Source organism: Pithys albifrons, chromosome 13, assembly GCF_047495875.1.
Source record: "Pithys albifrons albifrons isolate INPA30051 chromosome 13, PitAlb_v1, whole genome shotgun sequence".
NCBI classification, from domain to species: domain Eukaryota; kingdom Metazoa; phylum Chordata; class Aves; order Passeriformes; family Thamnophilidae; genus Pithys; species Pithys albifrons.
The window spans coordinates 12,469,291-12,495,561 of record NC_092470.1 but is presented as its reverse complement, the minus strand read 5'-3'; the positions used below and the strand labels follow the sequence as shown (position 1 = coordinate 12,495,561).

The following is a 26,271-nucleotide window of genomic DNA, read 5'->3' as shown; positions in this document are numbered from 1 at the left end:
CACAGTTAATTTAAAAAATTTGATGGGAAAAGTTTATACTGACTCTTGTCCTTGAACCCATTTTTAGCTCCTTCAGTGGAGTCTTCTGAGGAGCCCTACAATGCAGGTGGTTTGTCTTAAACAAGGAACTCTGATTACAGCTTTTTCTATTTCTCCTTGAAGACCTGCTATCCACATCACAGGAACAAACTGCAGTGCACTCTCAGCTGTTAACATGTCCCATCAGCTTCCCCACTTGCCTCTTTAGATCCTTTACACCTTCACCTCTTCGTTTCTCCAAGTTACAAAGATGACCAAAGGGAATGATTTTGAGGACCTCTCCACTTACCACCAGCAGACTTAATTTTGAAAGAATGAAATCTATTCCCTTTGCCTTTAAGTATGAAAATATATGTTCACTTGGCAAATACAAGGACAAACCCCCCAAAAATCTAAGTGCCTGCTAAGCCCGAAAAGGTTAACTTTTCATGTACATTAGATTTATTGATACATTTTCTGTTAGTGGTAGGTTGGGGTTGTTTTGTGGTTTGGGGTTTTCCCCCACTCCCCAAACAAGTTTACCAGAGAACTCATGAAAAAAGAGTTTTCAGAGGAAAAAACACTTATAAAAAATAATTTTCATTTATGAAGGACTTACATTTTACTGATATAAAAAAGAATCCCATCTAAACAAAATGTAAATACATTTCTGAACAGTACATCTTTAAAAACAAGTAAGACTAATATAAGGCTACTTTTTTCCTCCCCATTTCAAAAAGGAATTAATCACATGTCTTGACCAAAACTTAACCTTTTCCACTTATTATTCCAGTCTGCCACATCTACAGGAAATAGATCACCAAAACAGATGGAGTGAATAGATATTTTTACCTCCCAGTGGCTGAACACCAGCTGTGGACTGGCCAGGCCACTGGTTCTCTTCCTGATTTCATCAGCAAAGCCAAAGCTTTCTGCTACTGGCAGGACTGCCTTAATAATAAACACGTCCGTGCCCTCTTTCATCTCCTCCTGTAACACTCTGCCTTCCCTCTTGGACAGCACAGCATATACACGACCTGCAAAGACACAATTTTGATGAGCTTTCCAGCGTATTTATATTCTGCATGTAGAAAAGAAATACATAAATATTGGTTCAGAAAGCTTCAGCATTACGTCAAATGCGTACCTTCTTTGGCTGAAATTCTTCCTTGTAAGTGGATCAATTAAGTAGAGCCATTAAATTCAAACAAACAACATATTCTGTCAGTACAATGTGAAGAACCATATAAATAACATTTAATCCATTATTACTATTGCATACATCCACATAGGGACATTTTATACAGTCATATGACTGATTTTAAAAGGTACTTTGTCAGATTATGTGCCTAACTTGCTTTATTTCTTACAACCGAGTATTTGAGAGCCATTACTAAGAAGTATTAATGTCTTTAAGGAATTGTATCTTAGCTACCTTTAGAAATTTGCCTGGATCACCATACCCATATATGAGACTTGTTCCAGGTAGTACATGCTAGTCTAACCATAGAAAAACAGTTTATCTGAAATACTACCCATTTATTATATTTAATGTGTTCAATTAGTTTCTTAATTAATTCAGTCTTAAGTTAGTCATGGATAATTTCAATTTTCTTTCCTGAATTCATACTCAATCCATTGAAATACTGCATACATATCATGAAAGTAGCTGTGAAAATGCCCATGTTTGACTTCCACTGAGTCATCAAAATGAAAAGACAGTCTACCTTTCAGTCTCCAGAACATGAGAGAGAGGGGGTAAGAAGAGTTCAAAAGGCAGGAATATACACAGGCAAAAGCCAATAATAATAATAACAAAATATGTGATACTAGTTCCTTCAGCTTTTGGGACTTTACACACTTTCATAAAGCAAGAGTGTGTGTAAAAAAGGATTTTTCTAGTGAACTAACTAGGAATGAGATGCTCAAGTGTATCAAGTGGCAGATGTTGCAGGGCCCCAGTCTAAACCCAAGGCCCATTACACTGGACAGGTATGAGCTTGTAACACATCCCTGTGTTCCCCTCTCCTTGTTCCTCTCCTCAGCTCCAGTTCAGTTTATTTTGTCAGAAAAGTCTGATGGAAAAAGCTGTATATACTGAGAACATAAAAGACCTCCATTTCCCAGACACATCTTAGACACAGGCAGGTCAAAATGAAGATACATTAAACTTCACTGGGTATCACTGTATGGAATGCCAAGGGAAAGAATAAAGTTACAAAAGCCAGTGCTTTGTCACATGTCAACTGCCAAGCCTGACTGGATAGCAGGCATGCTTTTCACTTCCCCTAATGAGGATGCAACTTATTATCTTAAATTTCCATAATAAAAACTAAACCTATGAATTTGTAATGAATTAAGTGCATGTCCATGGCTATTACCAAACAATTGACATTCATTAGATTGGAATAATTTGCTTGCATGTCTGAATCCTAAATTACAATTATGAAATATAAATATAGATAAATAAATAAATGCATTAGAAAGCCACGTTTCCATTTGCGTTTATGGCACAATTGATGAGCCAATGCATGTTAATTCCCTCACTCCAATCATGCTTTTTAGGTAGTGGGTATTTAGAAAACATCATTTTCCAAACAGTGGTTGGAAACAGTGTTTTTGTGGTTTCAAAATTGGTATCTTGCTTATAGCTTGATAGAGAACATGTAACACTACAAGTCTACTTTTGATAGGCATTCTTACATGCTGGGAAAGACAGTTTAAAATGCCAAAGTTCTCTGTCATAGTAAGTTGGGTTTAAGGGAATGTGTTAAAATGCTTCCCACAGGACACCTTTTACCAGGCCAGCTACAGAGTACTCCAGAAAAGAATGGGGTCCTTTTGAACAATTGCTCACTCAAGGGCATTTCTTTTCACTACACACAATTTCAAATTTTGCTCTTTGGACTGCTATCATTATGCTTATGTTATGCCAAGATTTTTTACAACAAGTAACCAAATATTTAATTATTGTATGTGGGATATACTGTAATTTCTGTCACGATTAGTATGATCAAAGCAAATTTGCTGATAGCATAAATGAAATGGAAGTTAGTTTTGAAGAAAATTTTGGTGCATTGGATTGGATTCAGTATGCAAGCAACTCCCATGGAAAACTCCGAGAACAAATTTTAGGGTAAGTTAAGTGGTGTTGTAAGTAGGTCATAAAAACAAGTTTAAGTAGGTGTAAGTGGTAAGGTCATATAAGTGACACAATTTGGTACGCACTGGGTTTGCAAAGTGATCTACTTGCATACCAGAAGGACACAGATGCTACTTAACAGGACCCAAAACTACCAACTAGACTGCAGCAATAATTTAATGTTCTCTTCCCTGATTTTATTTCTATATTCTTTATCATATTAACTTAGGACATTTTTATATGGCATAAACTAAGGTTCTGCACTCAGTTTACAAACATGACAGATTTCCCATCTCCTCATGGAACCAATGCTTAAACAGAAGGGCAATATTGATATTCATGGTTACTGAAGTTGATACCACACAAACTGCATAAAAAGGCAACATTTTGTATCTTACACTTCCAAAAGGTGCAGCATTGCTATTGATGCATATGTGTCAGATAACCAAGAAGAATGCTAAATTTTCATTCAGAATACCATAAATACTACAGGCTTTAGAAAGCCATTGTGCAACTCTACTGGAGAACTATAAAAAACTTCTAAAAAATTTTTAATCAAGTTATACTTTCAGATTTAGTCCCATTTATAAAACCTCAGCTTGGAACTCAGAAAGCAAATTCTTGACAAAAGGTTTATTTTCTCGGTCTTACCTAAAACTTCTGCAGTAGCCATGATCTCACAGGTGTACATCGCTGCCATCAGCCTCTGGGGTTTCGCCTGCAGAGCATAACGACAGGCTTCCTTCATGGTGGCAATCAGCTGGCCAGAGAAGGGACCGTAACAATCTGCAATTAACAATTCTCCCTTTTGTTTACTAATTTTCTCAGGTGATTCCGTACCACTTTGATTCCTCTCCTGGTGTTCATTCACACTGTGACCTTCATTAGTGCAACTGCTTGCTAGAGTATTATCTTCATTTTGATGTTCTGTGGCATCACGTTCCCCTGAATCCTGCCTGCTACTTGACAGCGTATCTCCAATTTTATTTATTTCCCATTTTTCCACTGTAAAACAAACACCCATGAGGGGTTCTTCACACATGGGACCTGAAAGTGTAGCCAGCTGAAATCCACTCACTATGCTGTTGTCAAAGTCTCTGTACTTACTCACTTCTTTCACAGTGTTCCCAAGGCACTGCCACACAGATTTTTTGTAGCCCTCAAAATTATATAACAAAATATTAGGTCCACACTTCCGTGGTCCAAATGACCAGATCTGATCAACAGCATTTCTCCACCTTCTTCCCTGCAGATTTTTCTCCAATTTTTCTTTGAATTCTTTGATTCTATCGAGAGTCTTCTGATTTATCTCATGGGTCTTTTTATCTTCATTCAGAGATGTGTTGAGTTGCTCCATAGTTCGAATTAAGTCACTGTTTTCTTCAAGAAGTCGAGTTACCTCCTCAGGCAGTGGCATTGCTCTCACGCTGAGAGTAGCTTGTTTATTTGGAGTAGATATTGTAACAAGCCCATCTGAATCAACCTGAACTCCTTCAGGAATTTTATTTTGGTCCTCTTTTGTTTGGTGTATGACAGCAACTTTCTGCTGTTTTCCTATTTCCTCATTCACCATATCAACTTTTGGAGGTCTTGTGATTGTTTCTCGGAACGGTATAATAGGTGCTGATACACTAATCTGTACCTTTGCAAACCTGTAAAATGAAGTTCAAAAATTAGTTTAAAATCCTGAACATATTTTTAAACCTGTGGATGGAAGGTAGGACAACGGACCTAACATGGAACACATGTTCATGAATAAATCTACCTGCAACACAGATTACTAAGTAATGCATTTCAAACTCAAATTCGATGTACTTCAAAAAGGAAGCATTGCCTCTTTCGTCTTCAGAATATTTGGAAAGGAACTGAAGAAAATAAAACCAAAAGCATTGCTCTGCCTCTCCATAAATCACTGGCTCACCCACATCTTGGAAACTACGTGCTGCTGTTCTCTGCCCTCAAACAAAATACAACAGAACTAGACAGAAACTGAGAATAAAGATGATCAAAGAACAACAGCACCAGCAGCTCCCAGATGTTCCAAGAGTACAAGAGAGGGTACAAAATCACGAGGGGCACAGGGAAGATTCATTACAATTAACCGACAGCCACAGCACTGAAGAGCCTCAGCTGCCACTGACAGGGGCCCGGGAGAGCATCATGGTCACTCTGATTTTACTGTTTCCAGACAGGTGTGGGTCACAGCTGCAGACAGGCTACTGAGCAAGACGGACATTTGATTTCAACCAGCACATCTGCTCAGATAGTGAGATGCCCTGAGAAGGGCCCTGGGTAAGCTGAAAGCAGGTCAGGTAACCTAGATCTGATAACCCAGAAAAGGTACTCTCTCTTCAGCCAGAAGCACTTGAAGAGGTCATACTCCCATTTTCTCCACACTCCTGGCACAGCAACAAGCACAAAATCAACAGAAATAATTTTGTCTTTTTGGTCTGATAACCACGATTATAAAAGTTTCATGATAAAAAGCGATGCTTTACAGTCAGGTCAAACATTTTAGGCATGTCAAATGTTGTGAAAGATGGCAAAGAAAAAAATGAAGAACTACTTATTACATTTATCTGACAGACTCAGAGTTGTGTGTCCTCCTTAACCACTCAAGTTCTGAGTAGGTTCATTAAATGACTAATCAAAGGACTATGTTCTGGTAAATTTTGGTAGAGTGATACAAAAGGAAAAGCAAATACTATTGTAAGATTTATTTCCCATAGGAATCAAAATCAGGAGATCTGTCCTTTCTGCAGTTCTCCCAAGCACTTGCATTATACCCAAAAAACAAACACAACCTCCCCTCACATGCCATCACTACCTTAATTCTTTTTCTCATTCTGAACAGGGTAATTTAATCCCCTTGTGCTTAGTACTTGCAATATTCTTTGGTCAGAAAATTATAAAAATTTCTATTGTAAAAAGTAGAAAATAAAATGTTCAAAGTTACAAGGTCTAATTTCTTACTCTATTCAAAAAGAGCTAATTTAGGAGAAAAAAGAAAAACAAATTTAGCAAAATTAAGAAGAACATACATATTTAATCATTTAGATAAACATAGATGATTGATCTTTTAGTTGTTTCCATGTCTCTCCACATCTCTGACAATAACTATCACTTGAACATAATTTTCTAAATACACACTGGGAAAGCTAAAATTAAATACATGCCTTTGAAAACGTCTGATTAAAGTCTTGACAAAGACAATTACACAATGTAGTTCGAATTCAGCAGAACCTCCTCAGCTGTTGTAATCAGTCCAAAAACATCAACTTTGCAAAATCCAGTTGATGCAATTGTGGTAGATGCTAACATCAGAATTCTGCACCTCTACAAAACTGTTAGTGGATAAAGCTCTATTGTACCAGAATGTAAATCGAAGATACCCATCTGACAGAGAAATACAACAGACACCTACTGAACTAAAAATATTTCTTCCTACTTGCCCTCTAACCTTTCTTTCAGGTCATCCAAGCAACGCTGAAGATGAACTTCTCCTGCTGTCACCAGCACATGTTCTCCTGTCTCCTGGATTAAAACCTGCACACACGGATCAGCTTGGTTTAAAAGCTTCATCCCTCTGACCAGCTGAGGCATCTCACCTAGCAAAATAAAATATTATTAACAAAGTAATACTGGAAAAGGAATTCTTGAAATGGGACAAACTTCAGCTGAGAAATAGTAACACTCATTTTTATGGAAGTCTATACATAAATACTTACTTTAGGAATACTCAAAAATTTTCAGTGGGCAAATTTCTGCTTGTGAGTCACAGAGAGTGGTGTGGTTTAAGAGCAGCAACTGAAAACATAAGCTGTACACTGAATTTGTCACCAACAATTTATGTAGTGATGATAAAATTCACATCATGCAATCACAACCACAGTACACACTTCAATGGATTGCACATTTTTAGTTTACACAGCTTTACAATAGGTTTTAGTGTAACGAGCCAGTTATTGACTGTGACTGTGCTATGCTGCTTCCTATATACAATTAACTTCAGATACAGCTCATAAACAGCTCACAACCAAATAACAACTAAGAATTTTATTGATATGAAGTGATGAAAAAAATTTAGGACTTCACTCACCATTTTCACAAATTATCAAATTATAACCTTTCTTATTTATTACAACTGTTTAATGTTTCTTTCAGTAAATTACTGAATTTCCTTGCAATCTTTCATGACTAAGTGTAGCAACCTCTAGATTGCTAATGCTTAAAATGTTCCAAATACATAAATAATGAATATTAGCTTTACTAAAATAAAACTAAAAAGCATTCCATATGGATTACTTAGAAGGCATAAGAGCAAATGAAGCACAGGAAGGATTTTAAATTAGCTGGAAGCCTCTGAAAAGCTTTAAAGCAATTAAAACCTGAAAAGGGGTACAATCAGGAATGTGAGAGCTTTTTTGGTGAAACAAATCACAGCTGTCCCTAAAATTAAGGTGTTTAAAAAGAGTTGCCTTAAAGTTAATGGAGAATCAACAACCACAGCTGAGTCAAATTTGTCTAGATTACATCAAAGCTATGCATAAACACCTCATGTCAGCAGCCTTTCATAATGAATACAACTTAAAAAAAGTAATTATGAATCCTTTTATTCATTTCACATGCGTGTTAAAGAATACCCACAGGCTTTCTAGGAATGCATATTCATATTCAGAAGGAAGAGTGACATTAAACTTGTCATTCACTTGGAGGCTATTAAAAGAAATATGATATTGGATATTTACTGCTAAGTTAAGAGTGTAATAAAAAAGTATCCCTGAAAATAAACATAAAAATAAACAAAACAGGGAAAAATACAGTGTTAGTTCACATGGCCAATAGAGTTGAATAAAGACTTTTGAACTCTGCCTTCTGCATTTAAGTTTTCAGAGTGATGAAGACGTTTTTTTTCCTTTTAGAGCTTATAGTAGCCATACAGAAAGATTTTGACGTGAATGCTGTCATTTCATAAAATGTATAAAGGGAAATAATTCCTATTCATTTGAACCATTTTTCCAAATGAGCAGATGCAGTTTTGGAGTAGGTTTGATCTGGCAATCCAATGTGACAATGTGCTAGGGCCCCCAAATTGGTCAGCAGTTTTAGAACTACATTCCTCTAACATTTAACTTGACATTTTAACATTTACCTTAATACTGCACTCAGCAGAACCAGTAATTTCCAATTCTTTCAAAACTGCTTTAGCAAATGCAGGATGTAAAGTACATGATTATCTGTTATTCAAACACACAAAACAAATAACTGCTAAGCTGTCAAATCACTTTCTAGAAAAACTTATAATCTTAGTGTTAGAGTATTTTGCAACTGAACATAAAGCCAGTTATTTTGGTTCTACTAACACCACAAAAACAAATGGAAATTGGGCTGAAATTCAAATAAAGCCAGAGATATACTACTCTCTGGTTGGGAGGAAGAGATCAATGGGAAGCAGTACTGCAAATCTGTACCACGAGCTTAATGATACAGTACACAAGAATGACAGCAGAAAGGGAAAACCCACCATGTGGTGTCTTACTTGTGGAACAGCTAAGTTTGACCACAAAAGGGCACAACAAGGTTTCCTGTAGTTCCTCACCTACTGAGACATGAGTGAGCCAGCTGGAACAACTCACATATGGCCCTCTAGACAACATAGACGTTCAGTTTATACTTGGCTAATCTCTGATTCAGTGGCTCAATCATAAACTAGACAAATCACTAAGGGTGGGAAGTTGCATTACTACCACACTCAATCTGTGTAACTCTCCCCACCCTCCTTTAAACTTACTTGGGTGCTTTGGTTCCACAGCCACCCGCACAATCGGGGTCGCTTCGAAGTTGAGAGGTGTAAATGGGGGGCAAGCAGGAGATGTTGACAATGTTGCAGACTTGAGCACAAAATCTTGCAGGCCTCCTATTCCTAATGGTGATTGGAGGGGGGGGAAAAAGCACAACAAAAAAATCAATCACCATCATATTAAATAAGACCAAAGACATGATCATCACATTAGAAAAAAGCTGAAATTATTCTCATTTCAAAAGTAAGTTCCAAAACCTCCTCACTGCTCATATAAAGTGTCTGTGAAAATATCTGTGCATAAACTGGGTTCTCAGGTCTCTGGTGTGCCATTTGGAATTGAGTCTCTCAGTTCTGACTGCAGTCCCTCAGTATTTTAAAAGGGCGCGTTTACAGCTCTGAAGAACAGAAAGGACATGAGGACTTTCTTCCCTTCCAACATGTCCAAGCCTTTGTACAGCTCAGAGATAATTTTGGTGGTTTAAGTTTAGAAAAATTTAGACTGCAAGAGCCCTGCAATGGTCATCTAGCCCATCTTCCAGTCCAAAGTAGGACTAACCTCACAGTCAGATAAAGGTGCTTGGACACTTATCCACTCAAGTATTAAAAATGTTAATGATGGAGACTGCAGAGTCTCTGTTGCCAAGCTCCTCCAGTGCTTAATTATTACTATTGTGAAGAATGGGGTTTTTTTCCTTTCCACCCCCACATGCCCACTTGGGATTCCCTTTTCTCCCGACTTGATTTCTGTAAAATTTGATTTATCACATAGTAAGCTATTAATTCTCATCCTAATACATTTTATAATGCTGGCAAGTTGAAGAAAAGTGAGCTAAAATTGTAGTTGTAAGAAAAAGCATTGAAAAAATATTAGCCATAAATCTGCAAAATAGCTGCTGTAAATGCATATTTAGTCTTGGTTGGTTGGCACGTTTAAGAGAATTTGAAATACTGCCTTCAAATTTGTGACCAACAGGACATCATTCATTATTTAGTCAAAGCTACAAAAACACAACTAGAAGTGTTTGAGTAATAAACACAACAAATAAAGCTGATATTGATATATACAGTCACTTTTCCTTCAATCATAAACAATGAGAGTTACAATACTTCTAACAGAGTAAAAAAAATGTAACTTGTAATATTATGAGAAAACTGAAACCTTCTGTTCAGAATTTGTACCGGCTTAAAAATTAAATTCACATTGTAGACTGCACATTTTCTCCTACATGCCCAAGCAGTGATAAGCAAAGAAGTTCTTAACCCCAGCTCCCCATTATCACCCTAATACTCTTCCAGGTTCCTCTTTTTTGGCTTAGCTTTCTTTAGTTGATGCCAGAAACAAAGAGGGTCAGCTTCCACCCTATGAGATCATGAGGGAGTTGGAGTTCTGAAGAGCCAGTTGCTGCACAGTTCCTCTGGCTCTGTGTGCCTGGCCAGCAATGATGCCAAAACCCAAAATGTCATTATATAAGAAAACCTGCCTCAAAATAACTGGAAGCAGAACAACATTCAACGGCTTTAAATGCAGGATTGCAGATGCTACAAAGAAAATAAATCTGTGTAAACTCTGTGTTGCACCTGACCTATGACCAGCATGTATTTCCTCTTTTTCACTTATTCAACATGTGGTTTGAATGAAAAACAAATGCTGGATCATCATCACCACCAGGGACTGAGAAAAGGGATGGGTCCATTTTATTCTGATCTTCTCCAGCTGGTAAAAGGAAAATGATTGAGAATCATGAACAGCTTCTTTTCAGTGTAATGTGAACCAGAGAAATAAAGTTACCAAATCTTACTTCAGATAGATTCCCTTTTTTTTTAACACATTACTGTACTCTTACTGCCATAAAGAAAACTTGAACCTTTTTGCTCTTTTGTCTCACATTTGAAGGTATAAATACATGAAAAATAGTAGTATCTAGCACCAACAACACATTAAAAATAAAAATACCTGACAGTTTTCATGGCAATCTGTTAGGCTTACAACCTGAGTGTTTTAGTTGCTGAACTACGTGAGCTAGCACAGAGCAGATCCAGCCCTGATGAATCTATTTAATTTACAAGTTCTTAGTAACAAGCGTTGGAAACATTCCATAAATGTTCTTGGACACTTTATTGCATAATATGATTACTAAGTAACTGTTAATGTGTGTTCTGAATATTAGAGGAAGCTGTAACAAAACTAATTCCAAAGTACCATGTGACATATTAATGGAAGAATTCTACTAATTATGCTGATACCTAAATCATAAATTTATTTATTGTCCAGCCCCCTGAAATTTACACACACTACTTGAGATCACAGAGCTCAAATGTGTATTAATATGTTACTTGAAATGTCTTAGAAAAGTTACTCCAAAATTAAGCTTATAAATATGACTCACCTTTTAAGATTGTTTTTGTCCTGTTCATCAAGGTAATACACACATTTGACTACACATTTTTGTAGTACAATAATTTTCAAAAATAAAGGAACCAAAAGTAAGGAAAAACTGCTTAAGCAAGGTGAGTCAAACTACTGCTTTTATTTTAGGTTAGCTTAAAGAACACTGCTTTTGTTTATTTTTGAGAAAAGCTGGAGTGAGAAGTGTCTGTAGGAATTTTTAAATGTGAATATGAACTTGATCAGGAAATCACTTCTTTTTATTAACTCTGCCCATGGTGTGTCATCTACTTTCTATACAGAAGAAAATGTTGAATTCTGAGTGTTTGTTGGAAGTGTGTAAGTTTCAAACACCGGAGAGTTTACTAAAAGCCCCTTATTAGAAATACCACACGCTTTGTGTATCCTGCGTCACACTCCAACACTGCTCATGGCAGCAAGACCTTTTCTTCTCAATCAGGAGTCAAATCACCTTTGCAGATTTCATCATGTAAGGCAAAGAGCCATATCCACTAAAGAGTTACTACTATATTTTTTTCTTGTGCACAGTCCTGTTGCAATTAAGGAGATTACAGCACAGAAACCCACAAACCAAGCTCCCCCTGTTGAAAAGTCAGGCCTACCAAGGGACACCGTATGAGGTTTGATAGTAAGTATGAGAGACCAGATTATTTTTTCTTAAATTCATCATTTGCTCCCACTGCAGAATAACATTTTTGTTTTGAAAAAGCATTCCCACATACTGCTGGTCAAAGAAACACAGGGCCTGAACCCAACTGGACTTCAATAATAACAGGCACTGAAAAATCCCACTCTCCAGGGCTCTGACTGTGCCCTGGGCTTCACTGAAAGGTAATTTTAAAAGCTTTACTGGCAAGACTTCAAATATTATGCAGAGACATAATCTAAAAAAGATTACAAATTAACTCTCATCTCCTAAAGAAGCCAACCCCACACATACTGTTTATCAAGCTGATTTTTGCTAGCATAAAATGAGAGTTTTGTCCACATTTACAGAAATGCAACCAGTTGCTTACATTTTACACATACTATATTCACATTTTACATAGACTATATTCAAATTACTCTGACATTCTCATTCATAGTGACTTGCCATAAACATATTTCAAAGTATTAAAGTGATTATTTCAATAGTAATAGTCGATCTGTAGGTTGAAAATAAGACTTCCTCTTAACAGACTAGGAACTTATTAAAAGCCTGTGAGATAATGTCAAGTAAGACCTTCTGAGTTTTGTGGTTTGTTCTTTAAAAGTAGACCAAAATTATGGTTCAGGAAGAATTCCTACACAAATATGAGATTACCAAGGTCCTTCTTTTGTTGAGTCCCTTCTCTTACTTGCTCAAAAAGATAAGAATACTAACTCAAGTATACACCTACTTCTATCACCAGATCTTACCACATGATAGAAACTAAATGGTAAAAAGAGATTAGAACATCATGACTGAAATTTTCAAAAAGAGTAGGAGTTTTAAGACAAGTTTCAATTTACTTTTCACTTCTATGTCTTGCTGGTAACCACTACATATTAGACAGTAATTTTGCTTCCTATAAAGACAAAGTATGCTTTTCCAGCTGAATTTGGCTATAAAGATCTGAACACAGAACAGATCGATTTCAAGGTATATGTAATTAGTGTCCCTTGATGTAGAAAGATTTAGCATTTAATGTTCTTTCAAGTTGCAAAAAAATGAAGCAGACACCACCACCATGCTTAAGTTTTTCAATCAGATAAGGGAATAATTTAGTTTGCAGTGTGAAAAATCAAACAAAGAAGAATGAAAGCTGTTTAAATTTTAACTTCTGCCACATTGTTACCAGCCTCAGCACATTAGTTCAGTCGATCTTTATCTTCTCTCACTGATGATATCACCACTTAAGAATCCCTGGCTGCTCTGGAATGGAGACATGTCAAGCTTTGGACTAACACAGCAAGGAACTAAGTAAAGCAAAAGGCCAATGTTAATCTTCCCAGTAAGGCTCTGTCGCCACTGAAATCTATCATTTCTTATCAATGATATCTGTTTAGTAAGATTAAGACCTTACAATACGTAAAGCCTCCCGGTTTAAATGGTCCATGCACTTCACTGTGATCAGTGAAGAAAGAGGATGTAAGCTCCTCCATAATTCATGTCAAAGGAGCTGTGATGCAAACTTTGGTAAAAGGACACAATTTGAAATGTGAAAGCAAGAATGTGCCTTTTGTTTCAAAGGGACTGTACAAACAGACTAAGATCTCTATAATTTTCTTTGTGCAGTAATACAAATACTTTTATTCCTCCCTACTGAGAGACATTTAAAAAGAAATATTTTTAAAGGTGCTTTAAAAAACATGTATGATAAAATAAATTCACAAATCCATCTTAAAAGTAGGATTGGCTCTTAGATGTTTCCAGTTTCTCTGTAAAGTAAATAGGCTAGAAGCCAACTAAGACAAAGAGAAGCACAAATGTATTAAGGAAAACACCTATGTATCAATCATCATTTTCCTTCAAATCCATCCAAATAGTTTACCTTTTCCCAATATGTAGCATCATCAGACTAGGAAAAATTATACCATTAGAACACTGTTACTTATTAGGGTGACTAATGTTGGTTCACTGTAACGATGTACACTTTAAGCATCAGCCTCCATCCTTGCACTACAATCCCTAATTTAAAAAAACAAAACAAAACAAAACAAAAAAAACCCCAAGAAATAAAAAGATGAGGGATTTTGCAAGGGAAAACTGGCATTTGGTAGGATTAAACTCAGTTACAATAGTATGCCTTTCATACTCGAGAAATCTTAAAAGGTTTTACTAATCACTGGAATTAAATGACGGGACTTTAGACAAGTAGCTACTGTGGCTTAAGAATACCTTGTATTTCACATTTATCACCTCAGATTTTGGGCATGTTTCTCTTGAGTCTCATGGGCACTGCAGAGAGACATCTGAGGGCAGAACTTGACCCTGCTATATTAGAAACTATTTCTAGAAGGGGAGGGAATGTAAATCAAGATACAGACCACATTCTGGACGAGATTTCATCAGCTTTTTCCATAATACACACCACATGTTAGCACAGATTGCCGGTGAGCCTCCTCATCTCTAATTGTGCACTTCCCTCTCAATTGTTCTTGCTTCTTGGGCAAGTGAAGTTGCTTGTGTGAAAAAGAGTTTTGTAAGGTATGTGCAGAGTTTCAGCTGCTCTCATACTTTCTATTCATTTTATAGAAAAAGTTAGTTCAACATTTTTTGTATTTCACTTCCTTTTTCCACAAGGTGCTTTTTTTTTTTTGAGCTGAATCTCCAAAAATCACCACTGTCCAATAGAATGTAAAATCCTGTCACAGATTCCTCATGAGTTTCAATTCAAAGGAACATGTTCTACCTGAGTACAAGCCAGAGATGAACATGAATTCAGTTCCTCAATATAAAGGTGCTAAGTTGTAATTTAATTGTAAAACTTTACTTTTTGGTTCACAGCAGTTTGAGGAGAAATTGAGCATAATTTGTTGATCAGATGAGAGTAAACTCAGCATACAATTAATAACACGACTACAAAATTCCCTCTCCCCAAGGGGCACAATCATGCAATAAGACACTAAATGCAGTAAGTGACTTCTGACACATGAAGCAACTCAATGCTTTACTCCTGGATGTCTGAGCTGCAGCAGATGAAAAAGTGCTAGAGCACCCCACAGAGTTCTTTCAGGAGAAAGAACAAAGCTGTCTGCTTTGAGAACTACAAGACAAGCAGGAATATGCTCTAATAGCATGTTCCACTAAAATATTCTATCATTATAGTTCCAAAGGACTACAAACATATAAAATGAGTAAGGAAGCATCATTTATCTTCTGCTGAGTGTCTTTGGGAAAAAATCCCATATATTTCTTTAGGCACTTAGGCTGCACGGTAATACATATTTCCAACTGTTAATTGAGCTGACAACTCTAATTATGAGCATACCTGTTCTTTTCTCAGATTATACTATGAGTGATTTCAAGGAAACAATATAAACAACACTTTACATTGAACAGTAACATCTAAAATGTTGCAGTGAATGGCTACAGATCTATATCCACTGACTGTGTGAAGAAGCTGACACCAAAGCTGAGTCAGAAATTTGCTTCCTAAAATACAAATTTACCTTAAAGTAAACAGCATTAAACCAAAATCAGCTAACATTCCAAATCTGGCCTCTGGATTTACAAATTGTTGTAGTCAAGATGAAATATTGATTTCCTTGAGCTGCTTAATGAGACAAATAAATACAGAAGATGAAAGTAATTCAAATAATCATGTTTTTCTTATGCTACACAATTATTTCATTTGTCATAAACTAATTTTTGGAACTTAAGACTAAAGAAATTACCCTGATTTTTAAATATTTATGTTTAAGCTTCATTTTAGCACAGAAACTTAGAAATTTCATACTTAGATCTGTAACATGCCCCCATTTCTCATTACGTATTATGAAACCAATGCATTTGTAGTGCCAAATGAAAAAAAAAAAGGAAAAAATCTTTACTCCAATTAAAGCTTCATTAATCTTTTAACTGGAAAGCATTCTTGGTAAAGGCACTGAACAGTACCTTTTGTGATTTTATAAAACAGTTAGTAGAAGTCCTCAGCAGTATCCATGTAATAAATTTTGTCTGAGCCCACAGATTAGACATAATTCCTTTCCACACCCCAACTCAACCTGACATCACTCTAAAGCAGCGACACCAAAGAGCAGTAAATATGTGGCCAGATCTTTGCACAGTGTGAGCATACGAGCACTGCGACTCACTCCAGTCAGCCTGTACATCAAATTAATGCTTCCATTACTGCATGTGGAAAGCATTTAGCACCATACAAAACTCTTCAAGGGTTTCTGAAACACAAACCAAATTTTAGATTTATAATTGCTTTGAATAACTTATTTTAATTTGACCTGACAGCAACACATCTGAATTTACTTAATTTTTTTAAAAATTACTACCAGAACTTAAGGGGCAGTTCAGAAGGGTTGTTATTCCAAACAAATGGAATTTAGGTATAGTTGTTTCAGAGTATTTACTTTGATAATCTATAAGTCCTTTGAAACATTGATTTGTTGTTATTATGTTTTTTTAATTTAATGACAGTAAATGTGCTTTATAAATCAAAAAATGAAATTGCAGATTGTATTGGAAAACAGCTCAGATCAGTTTTTATGGAGAATCCTACTCAAGGAAAAGATTTGCCCAGCAATCTTGTAAAGAAAAGGACAGCCTTGTAGACAACAGCATTAACTATGCTCTAAAAAGTGTGTGTGTATGTGTATATATATATATATACACACATATATATATATGTGTGTATATATATATACACACACACACACACATATATATATATATGTGTGTGTGTGTGTGTGTGTGTATATATATATATATATATACACACACTGTGAAGATGAGAAACATTTCCCAGGTGTAGTTCTAAAGCCTCCCTACATTGCTCCACAGATACATGCTGGTCATCTACTGTCAATTCTTACAGGCAAAACAAGAAAAATATATAACAAAACAAAACAAGACTTCTTTTGTTTGTAATTTCCGTATTGAAATTCTCCAAAACTTCAGCTATGCTACTGCCATCTGACTTGTTGAAGGGCCACTGACCCTTCATAAGGCTGTTCTGCACATAATTATAAATGGATAATAAATCTCATCCTTCAAGAAAACTCAGGGAAATACTGAAGTGTTTGGTAGAACACTTTAGAGTTAGGCTATTAATACTAAGTTTGCAAAAGTAACATATACTTAAAGACCTACATATCCTCATCCTCAAGGTAGAGCAATTGCAACTCTACACTTTTGTGGGACCACCATCAATAACATGAGCTGTGCACACAGAGTTCTGGAAATCTACTAAAATAGGATTCTATTTTATAGGATCATTAATAGATTGTATCTCAGAAGTATTAAAAATAAACCCTTCTCACTTTATTTCAATGTTTTTTCACCTACACTGCAATGTGTAGAGGTGTTCAGAAGGCAGAGGGGGAGGCAGCAGCTTGAGGCTGAGAAGGAAACATGGAATCAGTTGTGCTGTATCAGACTGAGCATGAAAAATGTTTAACATTAGAAGGACATGGATGCAAAGCCTTTCCATTTGAAAATGTTGTAAGCTTTAATATTTATTTCTAAGTAGACACTGGGAAAACATAAACTCCTATGCAATATTTAAATATTTTTATGAGAGTACTGGAGGCAAGATGCAAATGAGCAAAGATCTAAAGTTCATTAGGGTTTTGAGCACAGTAAAAAACTGAGTTCTTCTAATTTCTTGACCAAATGCTTCCCACAAGAGCAAAATAACTAATGTCAGCTAATAAATCAATAACATTAAAACATTTCCTCATAAATAAGATTAGTTATAACATAGTCTAACAACCAACCACAGAAAAAATACCATTTTAGGTTTCAATCATTTTTAGTAATGTCTCCTGAAAATGGGCACACTTCATGTATATACTGTTTTCCTAAACTGAAGATTATAAAATATAAGTAACATCTGTTACTTCCCAGAATCAATTATAAGTGGTGTTAAAATTAATGAGGCCTTCAGGCACTGATCTTGCAAAGAATTAATTTTAATCTGTCGAACTCTTGGAGGTTTTGTCATGTTTGCCCAGAAAAAACTACATGAACATATTGCTACAGTTCTGCATTACACATCCCAGGTACATGGGGAATTGAGAGTCTACAGCCAGAAGTGTCAATTACAAAAGACAATGGCAGTGAGTTGAAAAGCTCATTAAATTTTGTCCATCCTTGTGATGATTTTAGAATTTAGCTGTAGAATGCCAAAATACTTGATTATTTTTCATCACTTAAGAGAAGAATATGAGGCCTTTATCAGTCAATACATCAGGTAAATGCAAATACAGACTAATCAGTCAGGAGGACATTTCAGACATTAGAAGCAGAAGCAGCAGAGTGATCACCAAATGTGCACAACGTCCTGTGGGAAATGCCTGAGTCATTGACCATTTATCCTGTTAACTTGTAAGACATGCAAGTAACTAATTAAAATTCAATTTTCCAAGGCCTGACCCAATGCCTGATGCTCTCCCTTAAAGGCAACCTCCCCACCCCCAACACATCTGCCTGTAAGTGATTTATGCCTGCTGATTTTGTTGCCTTCAGGAATATGGCCTGGAGTGTTCCAAAGCACCGTGAATAATGGACTGTTTCAGTCGGCATCGTGCAGAACGTGATGTTTATTTTAAATACAATAATTTGCAAGAGATAAAGAGAAGAACATAAAATTTGACTTCAGGCTAAAAGAAACCCTTAAGTAGCTCACTTGTAGTTAGAAAGCAATAATATTTTGGGGAATAATTAAAGGATTCTAACCAAATAAAGCACCTTTCCAATGCTTCTGATTAGGACTATTTGGCATAATGGATATACAAACAGATGGCATGAGAGGGAACAGGGGATGTCTTAAACACACTTGTTATATCAGCAGCCTAGGAAGTTACTGATAATGAGTTATTTATCATGCACTCCAGTTTAATAGCAAAATTGATTCAAAAAGAAACAGAAAATTTATTCAAATTAAAAAAAACCAAACAAACCAAACCCAAAGATGTTGCTGCCATGTGAAAACCTATGACTGGGCCGTTAATACTCATTTCAGGTTGAAAGGTGCAGATGTGCTCCAAACACATCAAATAAAATCTAGTTAAAATAGGGACAAATTTTTAGTGAAAAGATGAAATTCCAGAAAGTTTAAAAACACGCAAATTAATTGTTGACAAAACTATCTAAGAAATGTAAAATCACAAATTCTAGAGAAAATGGTCTGCTAGTCCTTCATTATTCTGGTTAAAACAGGCTTTGCCAAAGTGACAAAAAAAATCCCTATTTTCCCACAAAATTAAAACTACATTTAATCACACATTTTACGAGTCAGATTCACATTAAGTATTTCTGCCAGTCAGCCTCGGTGTAAACTAAGCATATCAAATTCATGTGTATTTAAAATGAAAAAAAAAATCAAAAATTAGGACTGCTCCTTATCCTCCTTATCCCCTGAAATCTTTTTCCCCAGAGGAAAGAAGACTGTCATTTCCCCCCTAATTCCTGATTGCCTCAGTTAATGTATCATTGAGAGTTATTACTGTAATTTGCAGTCCACATTACTTTGACTTCCTAAAATACTGCAACATATTAACTTTCATTAGCTCTAGGTCAAGAAAAAAATGGAAAAAAATATACAGATAATTTCTAAGACAGGAGAATTCTTAAGACTAGTGCAGAAGACCGACATAATTGAATTGGCCTTTATAATAGTCCTCTATTTCAAAATGGAGAAAAGAAATGAAATAGACCTAATCTTGATTTTTAATGCCCCATTGCAAAAAAAACCCCCACGTTATAATAAGATTTAATTTTATTTACATCACATGAGTCTACATGCATTGAGAACATCCCTAACACTGCTCTCAGCTGCTACAAACTGGCATGAGCCTCACACTGGCAAAAGATTCCAGGGAAGGAACTTGGAGCTTTAACATGTCCACATCTGGAAAATGTTTAATTCCCTTTTTGACAGCAACAACACCGGTCACTGAGTGCTTCATTTGCATTAGAGGATAAAAGGAAAAGAGACCCCACCCCAAAAGGCAGTATGAGAACAACATCTCAAACACAGCTGGGATGAGCCAGCAGCCAGTTGCCCTCAAGAAGAGCTTGTCCCTTTTTTTGGCTTCCCAGCACCAGCATTAGCTTTTGTCAGATTCTGGGTGAGAAAATTCAGGATACTAAATTAACAGAGTAAAACTAATCTAATACAAAGCAATTTCCCCTCTCACCCAACTTTCACTCCGTCCTAACAAAGCATTAAGAGGCACTGCTTCTGTCATGTTATCCCAGAACAGGCAAAAACATATTAATCCCACTGAAACCCCTACGGCACAATGACCAACCAGAAGTACAGGTTTAACAATCAGCATCTTACAAAACCAGTTAAGAGACCTTTTTTCCCCTCCCATCCATGTAGAGAGTACAGCTAACACCTCTAGGTCCTGAAACCAGGTGATTTGTCTCCATGCCCCCCCTCGGTGCCCTCTCAGATCAGACCAGGCTGGCTGAGGTTGTGCTGCCTAAGCACAAGAGCCCACAGAGGAGGTATCGTGTGTCACCCACAAGCAACAGCAGTGGCTGCTGCTTCAAGACAAAGCAAAACCTTAAAACACACACACACTACAAAAAGGTCAGCTGCTTTTCTGAACAGAAGAAACGTGGCCATTTGCCACTGCTTGGTATCAGATTTAAACTCTTTGGAAGAGTTCCAGGTAGATGCTTTCTCCCAGGTAGTACCTTTTCTACTAAAATGAAAAGCATTTCTGGAAAGAATGCCTGAGCACTGAAAGACTGGTTGAGAGGCAAGGCTTTCAACACAGTATGTCATACTTCCTGAAGGGATTGCGGGCACAAAAGTATCTGTTAAAAATGGAGTATGTTTTTAGTCCCATTTCCAAAGTAAACGCAATTCCTGTAATCACACAGGCTCCCCTCAACAACTTTTAAACATGCTGTCAACTTCCACCAACTTTACCAGTGAGAGAGAGGAGAGGGTTCAGGTGTAATTAAAGTTTCCACAAGTTATGTAAAATCAATGGCTAAGTACTGAAGGGAGACCGAAATTGGTGAGCTCACTGAAAAAAAAGGGGGCAGGCAAAACACGGTCATTACATATCCCACTTGGAAGCGGCTGCCCGGGACCGGCACGCGCATCCTCTGGCTGGCCAAGGGACTCGCACAGCTATGAAGAGGCACAGCTTAGAGCAAAGTGAGGACTTTAAGGACACCAGTCCACAGGAATCCAGGCTTCGTCAGTGACACTGGTCAGAGAACTTTTTTTTGAACATCACAGAACAATTAAGTCTTTTTGTGGAAAAGTTCAGAAAAATATAACCATCAGGATTCCAAACATTTTATATCCCTTTTGGAAAGCTTCTCAACACACACCTTTGCATCAATAAACTGTGTGGGCTTTCTTTACAACTAACCACTGTGTGCTTTCAACTTCCTCACCCTCACCAGCTCCAACAGAATACACGGGGGGGGGAGTATGGGTGTGGATGTCTGTGTGATGTGTGAGTGCAGTAACTGATGGAACAGAACTATCAGCAGGCTGCATTTTCGTTGGGATTAACGGGTTCACAGTCATGCAACTCACACCGATTGACCCAATACTTCAATACTGCATAAAGCATGACTTGCACAAATCTTACCATATGACACTTGGAAAACATCAAGTCTTTAGATGAGTATTTGTTGCTCAATATTTTGTTTCAGAAATCCTATTAGTCACTGAAACAGACTTGTATCAGAGCTGGCAGTGACGACACTTTAGCCAATGAAGCTTAAAATCACAGTAACAGATAGACTGACTTGTGCCCCATATATTAACTTAAACATCTGTGTAATTCATACATACTTAGTGTGGTTTCTGTATTTCCCCACCAGCACACTGTCTTTGTGCAGGTCTGCCTACATTCAAAACAACAATAGTGTGCTTAAACCAACACCAAGTGCCTTAGAAAAACCTACCCACTTCAAACTTATTGGGATGACTAAATTTACCTCTATTCTGTAAGGAAAAGCTTTGACTCACATCTCAGCTGGGGTCCTTAAACTCATTGCAGTTTTCCTACTGAGATCTCACTGTTTTCAAACAGACAGGACCAGAAGCAAAGGTGGCAATATAAAATTCTCACTACCAAATTAGGTGACTTATCTACCAAAATATGCATGCACAAAGGAAGGATACAAAATGCAACACCCCACAAAAAAACACTAGCTACAGACCAAGATGGTCATGACAGAGGGGCAGCCTTGGAAAATGGAGATTTATTTCCATTTTTAAAAATCACTGTCTTGAATTTTGCCCATATACATAACAGACCTCACTGGAGAGAATTAGAGAGTAGAAAGAAGTCTTAATTAGATGCAAAAAGTTATCTGGATTTAGTTCCAGACATTAATGCCAAAATTTCAAATACAGTCAAGTGAAGTCAGCAGCTGTTCTGCACCTTAAGCCAAAAATTCAATAACAGCCCTTCAAACATTACCCTTACCTATCTATGACTGGAATTAAACAATTCTTTACAAATAACACTCTCAAACATGTGAGGTGAAACTAGAAGTTTTATCTAGGCTTGCTATTTTCAAATCATACCATTTTGACAATTATATTAGAATAGTTCTATTCCTAGAGAAGTTCAAGTGGATTGAGACTCACACTGCTTGGCTTGCAAACTCTGCAGAATACTTCCAGTAAATATCAACTTTTCCAATTATTTACTAAATGAAAAGCCACTACAAACAATCTGAACTTTGAGCCTGAACTACCCGGTGCTGCCCCTTTAACTCTGTTGTTTAGCAGTGCTCCACAGTTTGACATCAGTTGATACTCCTAAATATAGCTCTGCCTTAACTCCCCCCCAGCTCCCAGCCCGGACAGAGCCCCGTGACTCACAGCCCGGTCAGGCCAAACAACCCGCACACCACTTTGGCAATTCAACGGGAAACATGAAACAACATCAAAATTGCAGGAAAATATTTAGAAAATAAGTCAATAAAACACAGCTTTTATAACAGTCTCCTGACTTTGCAATCTTCCCGTTTGTTACACAGGACTGTGATTCTCTAGGACTGTGTTCCTTTTGTTCCTTCAGTGGGAATTGATTCCAAACTGGTGTTCTTCACCCAGACTCCCATGCCCTCACTGCAAGCCCCTCCCTGCTTGTTTCAGAAGTTGAAGAAATTTTGGTAACAACAGACAATGGAAGCAAAGGAGAAACATCCAAAGTAATAAATAAAGGCCTTTGTGGCTAGTTGAAATGTAGAGGTAGAGGCATTCCACAGCCACAGACGGTGTGGACTGCAAGGACGCTGTGTATTACAGGCACTAGGTCTGCTATACACAAACACTTCCCCACATGCAGGTGTGAAAACAGGTATCCTGCTCCTCTCCCCCCTACACTGGAGGCCTGGCTAGGAAGTGCTCCAATAGGAATTCACAACACATTCAAATAAACTGCCCTCACAAATCAGTGGTTTGGTTTATATTGCATAAACAGCAACAGCTTCTGCGTTTGCTTAGGTTGTAGTTAACTAATATATTCTCATATAGTCTTTCTTTATTGACACAGGGTAACTAAGGTAGTCAAAATAAAAAGCAAAGGTAGAATACCTGCTGGAAAGATAGAGAGAAAGGTAGTTACCAAGGGAAAAAAAGAAGTTAATATGAAGACTTGGGCTGGGGAGCTTAGAGGACAAAGGGTCGATTTCAGAGCCATGTTAACACTCCAGAGATAACTAGGGGAGGTCCAGCCTAATTTCCACAGTCTGGCTATTACTCTGAGCAGAAGGCAATTAGTGTAGCCATGAAAGTTTAAGAAACACTCAGAGAGGAGCTCTTTTTCATATAAAACAGTAGCTTTTTCAGGACAAAATGTCAAAGAAAAAAAAAGCTAAACAAGATGTTTTCATGGCAGTGGTTTTACTTAACACTACACTGCCTCTGAAACCTGCAAATTCCCAAGTTGAACTAATAAGTAGGAACCACGCTGATTGCAAATTTTTGGCTTTCAGACTATTCCATGAGATTAATTTAATTTAGAGTCAAAACATTCGTAGATTTTCTGCATGAAGAAATTCACATTAAATACCATAATCCAAAGTTTTCACTACACTGACAATGCTGTGAATCCAAAGCTGAAACAGCTACACATTTTTGTACTGTATGAAAAACAGTGCCCTCTGGCTTCACATAAAATGGGAATAAGAAAACAGTTTAAAGGAAAACACTGGTTCCTACAGACAGTTCTTGTAAAGAAACATACAGAAAATCATATGACAAGTCTCTAACTACCTTAATTTGTCAAGGAATCATCATCCTAATTCAGATGCTCTGAATATTGAGATCATTTGACATTCAACTTAAAATATAATCCTTATGAGAGAGTTGTGCATAGGTCATGAGAAACTGAAACTCAGCGAAAAATAAAGAAAACCACTAAATTTGTTCTTTAGAACTGTTTTGTTCACAGGATATTTGTTTAAAGTACAAAGATGGGAAAAAGCCTTATTCAGTCAAAGCCACGTAAAGGAGTTTCAGTTTTGCAGAACCTTAGCAAAGAGATTATACAGAAATAAAGAAGATTAGAAATTAAAGAGAACTATAAATTTTTTCTTGCTAAAAACCACATATACAAAGAACAACTTCCTGGTGTGCAAAAGCTGATAAAGGAAAGATTTAAAAGGAAATACTCAGTGGTCAAGAACTATGGAAAAGTAGCAACAAACTAGACTTCAACCAACCAAGCCTACGCTGCCTACAAAAACAATGTTTATCCACCACTCATTCACTGCCTCTGTCAGGGCATGGAGGGGATGACATTTTGAGACAACCAAACTATTTCTAGACCTACTTTCTAAATCCAAGTTTCTTCTCTCACTCCAAGTTACACATGGTGTATTTCAGCTCTGATAAACATCAGGAATGAAAATATTTTGTACCATGAACACGATTGTTTGTGTTATTTAAGGTTGTGTTGGCAAAAGCACATTGACCTGTTTGAGACTGCAAAAGGATAAAGCAGCAGCACTGTGTGTACAGGGCCTGGCAAGAGGAACGGAGCTGCACACACATGTGGAATAGATCCCTGTGATAGGGAAAACTATGATTATCCAAATGGATAATTTCATGACTTAATGTAATTTTTTACAACCTTCAGTGTCTTTGCAATTCTACATGTGAGTAAAAGTCTAGCCTAAAAGATACCTATGAGGAAGTATTTCAGTTACATTTTTATTTAGTTATCTGCCCCATAGTAAACTTCATACTCTGAAAATATCTGTATTTCACAAATACCTTTTAGTACATGAATTGACAACCTTTGCAATGAAGCTGCAGCTTAATTAATGTGATAGAAATTGAACTTTATCTGACAAAAACAACTAAAGGAACAGCCAGCTGTTTAAAAGTACACACATCTTTTCAAAGACATCACTATCTGATTCATGTACACCATCACAATAGCAAGACAGATGCATTGTCCATAAATAACACTGCAAAAACCAAAATCCTTTTAGAATAGAAATTCTTTTTTGCATTGGTAATTGCACACATTCCTGAATGGATTTGATTTATGGTGTCTTTTTTATGTCTGAATTGCTATACATGAATTTACATGCAGTAAGGCATATATTTTCAAACTCATTTGTGCTTAAGGCAATTATTTTGCACTTATTTCTGAAATGACACTTCATGTTCTCAGACTGAATTTTAGAAAAGCCACAGTCACATAAAACAAAGGAAATACTCCTTTAGAAAAGGTTTCTGAAAGTTTGACTTCTACAGCAACTACTTCTGCAAAGGGAATTCTCTAGCATCTTCAATTTAGAAGCAAGAAAACAAATCTAATGCCATTTTGTACAGAGGAATAAAAGGTTCAACTACATAGTCTAAATACAGATCCTTGTTAAATCAGGTAATTTACACCTCTGTTGAAAACTGAGCCTCAAACACTAATCCCTCAAATGAGGCCTGTTTGCTGAATCTCTGACATCTACTCCAGTGTCCCAAGTCCATCCCTGCACTGATGTTTCCCATTCCTGCATACAGCATTTCGGAGCTGCACTAACCAGCAGGACTTTCTTAGAAATGCAATTCTAATAACTTTTAGTACAGAAGTGAAGCCACTTTGGTTCATCTATTATAGATCCTCATTTAGAAATGGACATCTAAGTCTCTTCAAAGATTTTCCACCAACCAGGTTAAGTTAGATGGTTTCCCTTAGAGCCACATCCTAAGAAAGGAGGGAGCACACAGCTCACTACAGAGACCTACTAAACAATGCTGA

At 36.8% G+C, this 26,271-nt stretch overlaps 1 protein-coding gene across 1 annotated transcript in view; it reads right to left on the bottom strand.

The window, feature by feature from the left end:
- Window positions 1–26,271, bottom strand: part of EFL1 (elongation factor like GTPase 1) — a 64,594-nt gene that overhangs the window by 10,543 nt on the left and 27,780 nt on the right. The window contains exons 16-19 of the mRNA XM_071568572.1: window positions 8,952–9,083; window positions 6,621–6,768; window positions 3,812–4,812; window positions 871–1,055 (exon numbers count right to left, since the gene is read on the bottom strand). Coding sequence (XP_071424673.1) covers window positions 871–1,055; window positions 3,812–4,812; window positions 6,621–6,768; window positions 8,952–9,083 — 1,466 coding nt within the window. The remainder of the gene's footprint in view (window positions 1–870; window positions 1,056–3,811; window positions 4,813–6,620; window positions 6,769–8,951; window positions 9,084–26,271) is intronic.